Genomic DNA, 13730 nt, shown 5'->3' on the forward strand with positions numbered 1-13730 from the left:
GTTCCTGCACCTATGAGTTACACAGTCTAGGTTCTACTTCCAATTCTGTCAGTGTCTTTATGAGAGAATGGGCAATTCACTTCAGTCTCTTTTTCCCTATCTGTATAATGGGTGCAAGGCTCACTTAACTCATGGGTTATGAAGAAGCTAAAATTCACTAATGTTAATAGAGCGTTGGGACCCTTGGTTGGAAGGTGACAGTATGCCAAGAGCTAGTAGTTTAAGATGCCTGGACTTATCAGATTTTAGTATAACACTCTTCACTGGCCAGCAGAAGATGATTATCTAATTAGGTCTTTCCTGTAGTTAATGGCTATAATTCTGTCCAAATGCTGTAATTACAGAAGACAAGTAGAGACATAGCTCTGTATCTCTGAAGTCTGGTCTCGAACCCAACTAACACTACTATGTGCTCTCTCTGGTTTATTCCAGCCATGCTCCAGTTCCTTTATGCCACTATTACCTCTTACTGTTTATTATATAGCATACACAGTACTTACTATATGGCAGAACAGACCAGAATATCAATGCAACCCTCTAATACCAGAGACCTACAATTGCTAAGCATTATCTAAATTTCTAAAAGTCAACTAAGCTATTTGTTTTCCACCACGTTCTTCTGACAGATCCCTCCAGGCAGCCCAATGGTTGGTATGCTACAAAATTTATTCAGATATCACCATGGTACCTGTGCCCCTAGGAAGCTGCTGAAATACTTAGCATGAGAACACATCACTGATCTGTAAAAATAAGTTGATTCTTTGGACTGGAACTGGTTTCCCCATTCCATTTTACAGACCTGAAACAGTGCTTAGTTTTTTTTAGATTTGTACCTTGTCATAGTGAGTCTCTGAAATACACACCATTAATACCAAATAATCTGAATAGATCCTTTCTATGCCTTAGCAATAGTAATACTGCAGTTACAGCTGTACATATTTATAATGGAATAGAAATAACTGTGAAAGCTTCAGCTGTGTGTGGAACTGGCTCACAGCACTTCAATAATACATTAATAGAAACTTTATTTTTTCCATTATATAGACCAACTTAACATGCTTTATTTATAACTTACAAACCAAAACTTTTACATACATTTATACAAATTCAGAATGATTTTAAAAAGTATTGTACAAATCCACCTTAAGGCACAAAAAGTTAACAAAAAATGCAGCACATTGGAAATCTCAGAGCAGCCAATTCAAAGGAAGTTGGCCTTGTAACAAACATATCTCATTTAGTTTAAATATGTTTTCAAGTTCACTATCATACAATAGAAACTAAAAGGCCTAGGACAAAAGATATGCAGCTCAATCTCTCCACTTGACCTGTATTACTGAAACTTCGCTATTAACCAGCCCATTGTATAGTTACACACAGGAATTAAAATAGATTTAAGGGTCCTGCATCAAATGATTATGTAATGAAATACCATGAACTGAAATTACAAACTGTTAGTTGGTATTCAGATATCCGAACATGGCAAAGTCAGATGTTCCCTCTTCAGTAACTTCTATTTTAGACAGTGTAGATTTAGAGTATAAGCACATGTTCAGACATCTAATTCTTACTGTTCAGTTTGTGTTAGTCAAGGAAGTGTAAAAAAATAGTTAAAATTTCCCTGGACACTATGGGTGTGGGTGAGAAATTGTCATTTTAGTTGTGCTTGATGTGAGTTTTGAAAGTTGACACATCCTGACCAACGCAGCTGCTTTGGTCACGTGATCCAAGTATAAGGACAGAAAATACTGTGAGAGGACTTCAACTCCTGAATCCATGCAACAATGTTTGGTAGGGATCAAGCACTGAGTTCACCAAATAACGTGCCATAATCTAACCACTGTTGGTCATTTCCATAGCTAAAAGAAAGACAAATCTAGAATGTAGGCTAGGACACAAGTAACCTTCCTTTGTTAGAACTTTGTTTTTATTAGTTTTTCCATAGCTATCCAAAATCTTGCTTGAAAACTTAACTCTAATGATATAAAAGCTTGATGGGTATTGTTTGCAGGAGGAGTAATCTTAATGTAACAAATGTACAACTCTAAATGCTTCAAATAAATCAATCACCTGACTGTTATAATATGTATGAGTTATTCAGTTCGGATCAGTTTTGAGTACACAACTACTGTACATTATATGAAAGGTCTTCACAGACTGAGATGCTGCCCAATCTACATGAATATTCAGATTATAATTCAACAGGGACAAAGCAAGCTAAGTATGATGGAATATAGTAGTTTATAGATGCAATTTTCCTGATGTGGCTTCTGCTGAAAGCAATCAGACAAACTGCTGGCTCGGAGCCCTTAAGGAAAGATACACACAGCTTCTCACTCTAGGTCACACTGCTTTTCATGCCGTTTTCTTCTTTATGTATGTAACATCTCTTCCCTGCTTTATTACAACTATATTAACAGCTACCTCATACAAACATTTGTAATGAAACTTATTTGTGCTTATTAGTAAACTACCATTTATCTCTTGTGTGAAGACAGAATTTTCGACATTAGCACTTAGTCCTGGGAACCTCGGGTTGGTAGTACCAAAGAATTAAATGGTAAGCACATTCTGGTTTGTGTTGTATGAGAGTAGAAAAAAAATTGGAGTATTGTGGAAATGAAGAATCTAATTTAGGAGAGTTCCTATTTGTGGTGTCACAGCAAGCAAACTTTATAAAGGATTTATTATCAAGGAATTGTGAACAACATGGGGAAACAAAATAAATAGTTGAACAGTTAACAGTACATGAGATAATAGCAGTAAACTTCAATTACACAAAAAATGGAACTTTGGAACTGCACTGATATTGAAACATCTCAGAAAATTAAGGGCTCAATCTGAGGTCCTGGCATCTGTATGTCACAGAGCCTGCCAGAAGTTTGCTGCCAAGTTGGTCCCTAAATTATCCTAAAGAGGGACCATCCTCACTAACAACTATGTCACATCGATACAGCTGCCCAATCCTACTCTTTGTCCAGTCATAGATTTACTACCTTACCCTGTATCTGAAGGATAGATGCTTCTCAGACCTCAATTTATTCTATTCAGGTAATGGAGTGTTCCTTCCTCAGCTTATGGGGTCACACAACTGAGTTTACGGACTTTCTCTCTTCCACAGATGGTAATTAGAGGAATGAGAAGTAGTCACAATGACTCTTCCAGAAGAACCCCAACTCCAAAATTCATAATTTAAAAAAAAAAAAAAAATTGTGTAGATTCAGTTGGCCTCACTCTTCTCACACCATTCTTAATAATCAGAAGTTAGCCACTGAAATCACTGGGTTATATCAATGTAAAAAAAGGAATGTCACAGGCAAATCTGGCCCTGTGCATTTACATCTAATGGCAAATTAATCAAAAAATGAGTCTTTTAGCATTTCTTCTGTCATTGATGAAACTCCTCATACCATCAGCTTCTCCAGAACATGAACAGCTAGTAAGTATTCCCTGCTATCTGAAGACAAAGTCTGAATAAATCAAATATCAAGAACAATATGAACTCAGAAAGTAAGCCATAACTGCTGTTGCACTCCTGTCAGCCATCTTGGAAGTCTTGTTTAAGCATCCTATGAAGTTAAAAGCTTGGCACGGTTTTTTTAGCTGCCTTTCATCAACGTTTTCCTTTTTACCTAGAAAGTTGGTTGCACATCAATGCGAGATTCACTTGGACATGAACTTTTTTTTGGAGGAACGATTCCCTTTAAGTTACAGCTACAAAGTCCCATACAGTTCAGTAAATGAATTCTCCTGGTATTTCTTGCAGCAATGGTTCTTCAAATTTAAACCGTTTGGAAATGGCTTTCTGTTCAGTTATTTTTTCTTTTTCTGACTGCCTACACTGTCCCAGTGTATACGAAGCCACTACAATTAGTTCCTCTGTCACTATTGATTCCTCTCCTTCAGTTTTCTCAGCATCTGTAGAATTTTCAGAGGCAGAATCTCCATCTTTTTGGATGACAGTATTTACCTCATTGGCTGTACTCTTCATGCTGCACACAGGGGCTGGAACATCACTTGGTGCTAGCCATGGGTGTTGCAGACATTCTTCAGCTGTTGCTCGTTCCCTATGGAGAAAAGAAGGCTCATTCAAAAGAATGTCAGAAGGCGTGTCAAAAGAGGAACACTAAACGCGAGACCTCGGATAAGAACTAGAAAGATTAAACAGCTTTTTCTAGGGATATGACTTTGCATTAAATAGGACTGACAGATCAGTTATGGAATGGACTTACAAAACTGTGCTAATATCCACCAATTGTAAAGAAAAAAATCAGGAGCAAGAGCCGCCCAGTAAAATAGCTGAGGGTTTTACATCCTCTAGTCTATTTGTTTTATATACCTTGCTATCAAATCCAATGAAATATAAAACAGAGAGAAGCAGTCTAATTATACACATAACCATTTATACCAAGCTGTGAAATACTTGCATCCTTGCTGTTGTTTGTCCGAGGGAACTATGCAGACAGTTGCTGAGCCAACGGGAAGAATACATAAAGTGCGACAGATACTTTTCAGAACAGAAGCAGCATTGTGGGGCTTCATATTTGCCTTCCAATGGCAACCAGGTCAAATCTGCTCAGTTCACAAGTAACAATATATTTGACTAACAGTCAGTCCAACAAAAGACAGCAAAACACGTCACTAAACCTAACAGGCTCGGAAGTTAACTGCAAACTCACTAACTTTGCAAAAGAGCAAAGATACTACACTACACATTTTACTTTATTCATTTAGTTTTTGCCAAGTATAGTGTATTTTGTAATAAATAATGAAGGCTTAGCAATACAAGACTCATTACAGCATTCATTTATGAGAAATGGGAAATGTGCCTTTTTGTAGACACAAAACGTGGTTATACATAATGAAGTGCAAATTAATGTTCTACTGCAGGACATTTACACCATCTCTAGTCTATGAATGACTCAGACAATGCTTTAGCTGGTAGCAGTATTTTGAACTCATTTAGTCTCTGGAACAGACTACTTTTTACTGAACTTACTCAGGTTTCTTAACCAAAAGGGTTTTGATGAAATCCACAGCAGACTCTGATATAAGGTCAAAATCTTCCTCTGAGTAATTTATGTTCATTTGTGCTATATTTAAGAATGTTTCTTGTTTATCATCTCCTAAGAAAGGCGATATCCCTGTTAGCATGACATATGCTAGTACTCCAATGCTCCTAAATTTAAAAAAAAAAGAAAAAAAAAAGAGTAAAGTAAAAAAAACTAAGTTCAATTTCGTAAAAGTTGTAAATATTAAAGGCTACACTTACCACATGTCTGTTGCTGTACTGATTGGGTCATAACTCAGAATTTCAGGTGCTATTATGAAAAAAAAAGCATAAGGTAAGTTCTAGTTCTATTTTGAACAAATAGAAATCTATATTTACTCATTTATATGCAAAGTCATACTTTACAAGCCAATATTACAATGCAAAAAGAGGAAATTTCGAAGACTTAACAATGCAGCCCATCTTGCATAATCTGAAATATGACAAGAACATTTGAAAGAAAATCTGGACCAAGTTAAATTTAAAAATCTGTAACAGATTTAAAAAAGTAAAAATCAAATTATAGGATTCTGAATACCTAAGACTGGCTAATCTTTCCTACTAGCAAGTAAAATGATTCAGAATGTGAGTGGTCATTGCTAGCTCCACTCCTGTGGAAAGGGAAGACTTTTACAAAGCTATCTCCTATCATGTCAGTTTGGCAAGCACTCTGAGTGAACAGCTCTAAAAATTTTAGAGTTTAGAGTGAACAGCAATAAAAATCCACATTTTGGTTCCACCGCCCAGGCCCAGGATCAGTTAACAGAGCATTAATGAATGTGCTACCAATAGCAGTGCGGATCTCACTACTGAACATGGCAGAAAAGCCATTTTCCCAGAAGGATATTCGTTCTACAGCCAGATGTTAATTGTCTCCCCATTTCCACAGCACTGCAGAAAACTCAGGGACCAGCTCATACTATAGATTGCAAACAAAGCAGACAAATGTTTTTCACTCACAGAACATAAGTTCCTGCCAAATAAGTTCAAGTTATAGTTTTTAAAATGCTAAGGGCAAGGGTGTTAGTGGCTCCAGTTATTTCACTTTAAAGCTATAATTTAATGTATTAAGATTTTTCTTATGATCCTGTATTTGTACTGGACTTCTATTAATGTCTAATGATGCCATACAGAAACACTATCTTCTAGCATTTGGATCTGTATAAATGGTAAAGGCATTCATCTTTTGTATTGTTACAGAGTAATTTATAGGATTATGATTGTCTAAAGTTGAAGGTTTTTCCTTTCTTTTGTAAATATTACTTCCAGACAACATCAAATCCAAAGAAGCAGCTCAGAGTTATGAACAGCTCAGGAATTGAGGTTGTTCGTAACTCTGAACAAAACATTATGGTTGTTCTTTCAAAAGTTTACAACTGAACATTGACTTAATAGAGCTTTGAAGCTTTACTATGCAGAAGAAAAATGCTGCTTTTAACCATCTTAATTTAAATGAAACAAGCATAGGAACAGTTTCCTTACTATGTCAATTTTTTTTAAACTATTTTTTTAGTAGTTTACATTTACCACAGTTACTGTAATGTATTTCCTTTTTTTCTGTCTCTGCTGCTGTCTGATTGCGTATTTCCAGTTCCAAATGAGGTGTGTGGTTGACTGGTAAGTTTGTAACTCTGGTGTTTGCAACTCTGAGGTTCTACTGTACTTACCCACATATTCAGGAGTTCCCATAATTTCTCTTAGCTCTTCACTGCTTTTCAGTATTCTGGAAAGGCCAAAATCAACTATCTTAATGTCTCCCAAAGGAGATTCACTAGTTAGCAGAATATTCTGGGGCTGAAAAACAAAAGAATCAAAGAAATGACCAGGCTTTTTAAGCACTCAAATCTATACTTGACTATAGTATTGTAGGAGTGCAGTTTTGTTTTGAGCACAAAAATAAAGAGGATGCATTTTTCAGCACATTTTAAAAAAAAAGCACTTTTTTTTTTTTTTTTTTAAGTCTCCATTAGTCAAGGACTTACACTGGAAAATAAGACTCCAACAGTAGGATGGTATCTGTATGGCTGAGAAATCAAACATCTGCCATTCTCAGACTAGGATATTTCTAAAAATACACCAGTACCTACAGTTTAACACCATCTATATGTGGAGACTCCATCAATATTTTTGCCATCACTTACTTGCTTTTATTACTGTGGAGCTCTAATTTATTAGAAGACACTGACATTTTAAGACACTTTTTATTTCAGTGTCTTCAACTCTAAAGATATAAAAAAGCATGTTAGTTATTTCAGACAGTCTGTTCTGAGATACAGCGATTTTATCTATTGTGACTGACCGACCTCAATTCTGCTTTTGCTATTAGAACTAAAAAACATTTTATTTTAGAACATTTAAATTTACTATCTACAAGAACATAAAGTGTTAAATTTTTCAGGCACTTGGACTGTTTACTTTAAGAATCAACATGTAAGTCAAATGCTAACCTTGCATAAACGTGTGTTTTCTCCTGTAGTAATGAATTCCTTGTCTGTCATCCTTCAAAATTATGTTTGTAATCATTAAAGAAGTTCCATGGTAAAATATTTTCTGAGTACTACCAAAGTCAGGCTTAGGGGACCATGGAGACCAAGACTATGGATCTTCAGGGTTTTGATGAAATAAGGATGTCAGGAATACTCGTTTTCATAAGTTTTTCCTCTTTTCCTTGCAAAGATTGACTTATGTTTGTCACTGATATTTCCAAAAGATCACATTATTCACAGTCCCCATCTGGTTGATCGTTGGGTCCCATGAAATCCACTCAGTCACAGGTTCCTATATTTCTGGAAGACCCTCCAGACAGGGGTGAAAGTAAGTCGAGTGACTTACCGGTACGCTGGGGCCAGCTCTGGCCCCTGGAAGGGGTAGAGCTGAGGGGGTCAGAGCCAGCCCCAGCCCACCCTGTAAGGTAAGTGCCCTCTCCCCTCCCCCACCGGGGTAGCAGTAGCAGCTCAGAGCTCCGGGGGCTATTTAAAGGGCCCGGGGCTCCCCTGCTTCTACTGCCCCAGTCCTTTAAATAGCCCCCAGAGCCCTGGAATAGCAGTGGCTGGGCTACGGCGGCTATTTAAAGGGCGGGCAGTAGAAGCAGGGGAGCCCTGGGCCCTTTAAATAGCCACTGGAGCCCCGCAGCCACTACCCCAGGGCTCCAGCAGCGGGGCTCTGGAAGCAATTTAAAGGGCCTGGGGCTTCAGCCACTGCTGGGAGCCGCAGGCCCTTTAAATTGCCCCCCTGGGGAAGCCAGGCTGCCCCGGTACGGTGCACCGGCTCTTACCGGTACACCGTACCGGAGCATACCGGCTTACTTTCACCTCTGCCCCCAGATCAATCTGTGAATTGGGAAGGAACAGAAAGAAGCAAGCATCAGCCAACCAACTGCTGGTGGTTCTAGAATCTGCACATTAACCCTCTCCAAAATCTTCAGGCTAATTCTGTACTGTGGTATGGTCGTGGCGGACAAATGTTAGGAGGATGAGGTACACGAGGCTTTCTTCGGACAACTAACAGAAGTTTCCAGATTACAGGCCCTGGTCCTCATGGGGGACTTCAATCACCCTGACATCTGCTGGGAGAGCAACACAGCAGTGCACAGACAATCCAGGAAGTTTTTGGAAGAGTGTTGGAGACAACTTCCTGGTGCAAGTGCTGGAGGAACCAACTAGGGGCCGTGCTCCTCTTGACTTGCTGCTCGCAAACAGGGAAGAACTGGTAGGGGAAGTAGAAGTGGGTGGCAACCTGGGCAGCAGTGACCATGAGATGATAGAGTTCAAGATCCTGACAAAAGGAAGAAAGGAGAGCAGCAGAATACGGACCCTGGACTTCAGAAAAGCAGACTTTGACTTTCTCAGGGAAACAGATGGGCAGGATCCCCTGGGAGGCTAATATGAGGGGGAAAGGAGTCCAGGAGAGCTGGCTGAATTTTAAAGAAGCCTTATTGAGGGCACAGGAACAACCATCCTGATGTGCAGAAAAAATAGCAAATATGGCAGGCGACCAGCTTGGCTTAACAGAAATCTTCAGTGAGCTTAAATGCAAAAAGGAAGCTTACAAGAAGCGGAAACTTGAACAGATGACATGGGAGGACTATAAAAATATTGCTCGAGCATGCAGGCATGTAATCAGGAAGGCCAAAGCACAATTAGAGTTGCAGCTAGCAAGGGATGTGAAGGGTAACAAGAAGAGTTTCTACAGGTATGTTAGCAACAAGAAAAAGGTCAGGGAAAGCGTGGGACCCTTACTGAATGGGGGAGGCAACCTAGTAACAGATGATGTGGAAAAAGCTGAAGTACTCAATCGTTTTTTTATCTGTGTCTTCACAGACAAGGTCAGCTCCCAGACTGCTGCACTGGGCAGCATAGTATGGGAAGGAGGTGAGTAGCTCTCAGTAGTGAAAGAACAAGTTAAGGACTATTTAGAAAAGCTGGACATACACAAGTCCATGGGGCCAGATCTAATGCATCTGAGGGTGCTGAGGAAGTTTGCTGATGTGATTGCAGAGCCATTGGCCATTATCTTTGAAAACTCGTGGTGATTATGGAAGGTCCCAGACAATTGGAAAAAGGCAAATATAGTACCCATCTTTAAAAAAGGGAAAGAGAATCCAGGGAACTATAGACCAGTCAGCCTCACCTCAGTCCATGGAAAAATCATGGAGCAGGTCCTCAAGGAATCCATTTTGAATCACTTGGAGGAGAGGAAGGTGATCAGGAACAGTCAACATGGATTCTCCAAAGGCAAGTCATGCCTGACGAACCTGATTGCCTTCTATGATGAGATAACTGGCTCTGTGGATATGGGGAAAGCGGTGGACGTGATATATATTGACTTTAGCAAAGCTTTTGATACAGTCTCGCACAGTATTTATGCCAGCAAGTTAAAAGAAGTATAAATTGGATGAATGGACTTTAAGGTGGATAGAAAGCTGGCTAGATCGTTGGGCTCAACAGCTCGATGTCTAGTTGGCAGCCCATATCAAGCGGAGAGCACCAGGGGTCTGTCCTGGTGCCGGTTTTGTTCAACATCTTTATTAATGATCTACATGATGGGATGGATTGCACCCTCAGCAAGTTCGCGGATGACATTAAGCTTGGGGGAGCGGTAGATATACTGGAGGGTAGGGATAGGGTCCAGAGTGACCTAGACAAATTGGAGGATTGGGCCAAAAGAAATCTGATGAGTTCAACAAGGACAAGTGCAGAGTCCCACACTTACGACGGAAGAATCCCATACACTGCTACAGGCTGGGGACTGACTGGCTAAGCGGCAGCTCTGCAGAAAAGGACCGAGGGATTTCAGTGAATGGGAAGTTGGATATGAATCAGCAGTGTGCTCTTGTTGCCAAGAAGGCTAACGGTATATTGGGCTGTATTAGTAGGAGCACTGCCAGCAGGTCGAGGGAAGCGATTATTCCCCTCTGTTCGGCACTGGTGAGGCCACATCTGGAGTATTGTGTCCAGTTTTGGGCCCCCCACTACAGAAAGGATGTGGACAAATTGGAGAGAGTCCAGCGGAGGGCAACAAAAATTATCAGGGGCTGGAGCACATGACTTATGAGGAGAGGCTGAGGGAACTGGGATTATTTAGTCTGTGGAAGAGAAAAGTGAGGAGGGATTTGATAGCAGCCTTCAACTACCTGAAGTGGGGTTCTAAAGAGGATGTAGTTAGGCTGTTCTCAGTGGTGGCAGATGACAGAGCAAGGAACAATGGTCTCAAGCTGCAGTGGGGGAGGTCTAGGTTGGATATTAGGAAAAACTATTTCACTAGGAGGGTAGTGAAGCACTGTAATGGGTTTCCTAGGGAGATGGTGGAATCTCCATCCTTAGAGGTTTTTAAGGCCGGCTTGACAAAGCCAAAGCTGGGATGATTTAGTTGGTGTTGGTCCTGCTTTGAGCAGGGGGTTGGACTAGAGGACCTCTTGAGCTCTCTTCCAACCCTAATCTTCTATGATGCTATGTTATTGGGTAGGAAAGTAAAGTATTATGCAAGCATGTTTAAAAATGCTCAGGCCAGTTATGCCTGCTACATTTTTAGGACACTTTAGGAAGTTTTAAATACTGTAATAGCTTTAATAAATTCCTCCATTCTTGCAAAAGTGAGTTGGCACAAAGAAGGCAATACACAGATCATGTTCACTGCATATATCAATAGTAAATTCTCTCACCAAGTGGCACTAGGTTGTCACGCTGAAGCTTATGGCACTGTACAGGAGCATGTTTTATAATTCTGGTTTGTTCTGTACTAATTTGTATTGAAAAAAACAAATGTGCATATATACTGATCTCCATGCCATGGCAATCAGAGGTGTGGCTGCAACATGTGTAGATGTACACAAGCTAGCTTTGAAATAGCCAGGTCAAATGACAACAGGGAAGCTGCAGCAGCACAATAGAATGGGCTAGCCACTCAGGTACATACCCAGGGTCCCATACGAGCTGCACAGCCCATGCTGTCATGGTCTTATTGCCATGGCTATTCAAGCCAGCTAGAAAAAAAGCTAGCTCAGCAGGGTTATATAGGCTATAGCCCAGTGGTTCTCAATGAGGGGTATGCAGAGATCTTCGAGGAAGTACATCGACTCATCTAAATAGTGCCTAGTTTTACAACAGGCTACATAAAAAGCACTAGCAAAGTCAGTGCAAACTAAAATTTCATACAGACAATGACTTCTTTATACTGCTATAGATACTATACACTGAAATGTAAGTACATTTATATTCCAATTGACTCATTTTATAACTGTATGGTAAAAATGAGAAAGTAAGTAATTGCTGTGAAACTTTTGTATTTCTAGGTCTGATTTTGTTGCTAGCTTATGGAATATAAATATTGTGAAGTGAAACTCTGGGATATGCAAGACAAATCAAACTCCTAAAAGGGCTAGTCTGGTGTGGTTGAGAGCCACTGAGATAGCCACACTTCTGACGGCAGTGTAGACATACCCTTAGACACACCTCACAGTGGGCAACTTAGTTGTTATATGAAAGGGAAAACAGAGAAAGCAATATTTAAGTGAGAGAAGTTTTACTGGCAATGTTTCATGAAAACTGTAAGCCTCATAAGAAGAGTCATCAGGATTTTATTAAGTGAGGTATAGTTGCCAAAATAAGTTTACTCTTCAATGACATCCATTGCTTTTTACAAACAGGACAGTTATACTGCTCAAGATAATCTAATTCTTATTGAAATATCAATTGACTTATATAAAATATTATTTTTAAAAATCAAGAATTAATTCACACACACACAGAGTAACACTCAAAGGCCCCAATTAGGATTGGGGACCCACTGTAATGTGCACTGGACAAAGTAAATTTTTTTTTTTTTTTATGTCCCCACCTCTAAGTTTACAATATGAATAACGACAGGATGCAACTGATGGGCATAGCTTACAACGCAGAGTGGGGCAAAAGATGCGTAATAGCATTAGGAATATATGGTAATGTAGATAAGCCAAGGACATAATATGTAGTTTTGCCTTCATTGTTATATATTATGACAGCGCCTGTCATGGTTCCATAGTTCAGGTTAAGTTGAATTTTGCACTTAAAGCAAGGATTCAACCACTGTTATCTGTGAAGAATAAAGCTTATCCTCCCCAAACTTATAACACTTGAATTCCAAAAGAAGTTTGAGTGTTGACAGGGAAATTAGTTTATTAATTGAGCCAAAAATTTCAAAATGGGTCCTTTTAATAAATTAAGCACCCTGTCAGACCATTGCTTTGCCCCAAAGGGTCTTAACAGAATAATACAGACTCTTCAAAATTTCCCTATGGTTACAACTCTGAAATCTTGTACATTGGTTACATTTGAAGATTAGGGATTAAATAGTTATTAATATGCCATTTTTTGTAACTGAAAATTACTTTGACGGGGTTGAAGAATAAAATTCATCTACAGAGAAGACCATGAAGTGCCCTCTTTTATTGTGCTCAATGGGAGTGAAGCTAAAAGTATGCAGAGCAAAGATGCCCGCTTTCAAAACAGAGATAAGCCAAGCTATCTCAGAGAAGACAGTGAATCCTGAGCAAAGTACAAATTAGAGCCTGGAGGGGAACATAGAAGTCAGTATATTCTGGTCACTTTGCATTGTTTCAGCAAAGTAAAGCAAAATGTACTGGTGAATCTGGCCCTAAAAGTTCAAAGAAGATTGAAATTTTGTTACTATATATCTTCAAATAATTACAAATATCACAGGTAAACATTCTATGGGGGTTCTTGATTCACATTCATCTATGAAGTTTTTAATATTCAAAAGGAAAAACAAGGATATTCCTAGATCAAGACTACACTGAACTGGCAATAAAGTGGATTACGTATCACTCACTCAAAGGTAAACAAACATTACCAACTCAAGAAATTCAGAGTTAAGGTTATGCTTAAAAGAATGGAAATGCAGGTAGGGTACCTATATACCTTAATTCTACCCTGTAGTGATGCCATGCCATTACTAAATAATTACGAGTATTTGTGTATAATAGTATTTATAGTCCCAGATTAAATTTATTTCAACTTCATAGCCTCAAATTTAACATTTTTGAATTTTTTTTTAAGTTTAACCTTAATTGTGAACTTGAGTTTAATGCTTGTTTTTGGGGATAATTACAACATGTGTATAATGCTTTACCTTTATCTAAGAAGTACTCTAGTTTCATGCAGTTATTTGATCATTCTAAGAGACT

The 13730-nt window shown here is 39.0% G+C and overlaps 2 protein-coding genes across 6 annotated transcripts in view; one reads left to right on the plus strand and one right to left on the minus strand.

Moving 5' to 3' along the window:
- Positions 1–13730, plus strand: part of COA1 (cytochrome c oxidase assembly factor 1) — a 131724-nt gene that overhangs the window by 84844 nt on the left and 33150 nt on the right. The gene's annotated exons all lie outside the window — the stretch shown is intronic.
- The window catches only part of STK17A (serine/threonine kinase 17a), a 61155-nt gene continuing 48433 nt past the window's right edge, over positions 1009–13730 (minus strand). Inside the window, exons 4-7 of the mRNA XM_048839097.2 lie at positions 6718–6844; positions 5273–5321; positions 5000–5179; positions 1009–4067 (exon numbers count right to left, since the gene is read on the minus strand). Of these exons, the coding sequence (XP_048695054.2) occupies positions 3734–4067; positions 5000–5179; positions 5273–5321; positions 6718–6844 (690 nt within the window). The 3' untranslated portion in view covers positions 1009–3733. The remainder of the gene's footprint in view (positions 4068–4999; positions 5180–5272; positions 5322–6717; positions 6845–13730) is intronic.

The sequence above is a fragment of the Caretta caretta genome, chromosome 2 (genome assembly GCF_965140235.1).
Source record: "Caretta caretta isolate rCarCar2 chromosome 2, rCarCar1.hap1, whole genome shotgun sequence".
NCBI classification, from domain to species: Eukaryota; Metazoa; Chordata; order Testudines; family Cheloniidae; genus Caretta; species Caretta caretta.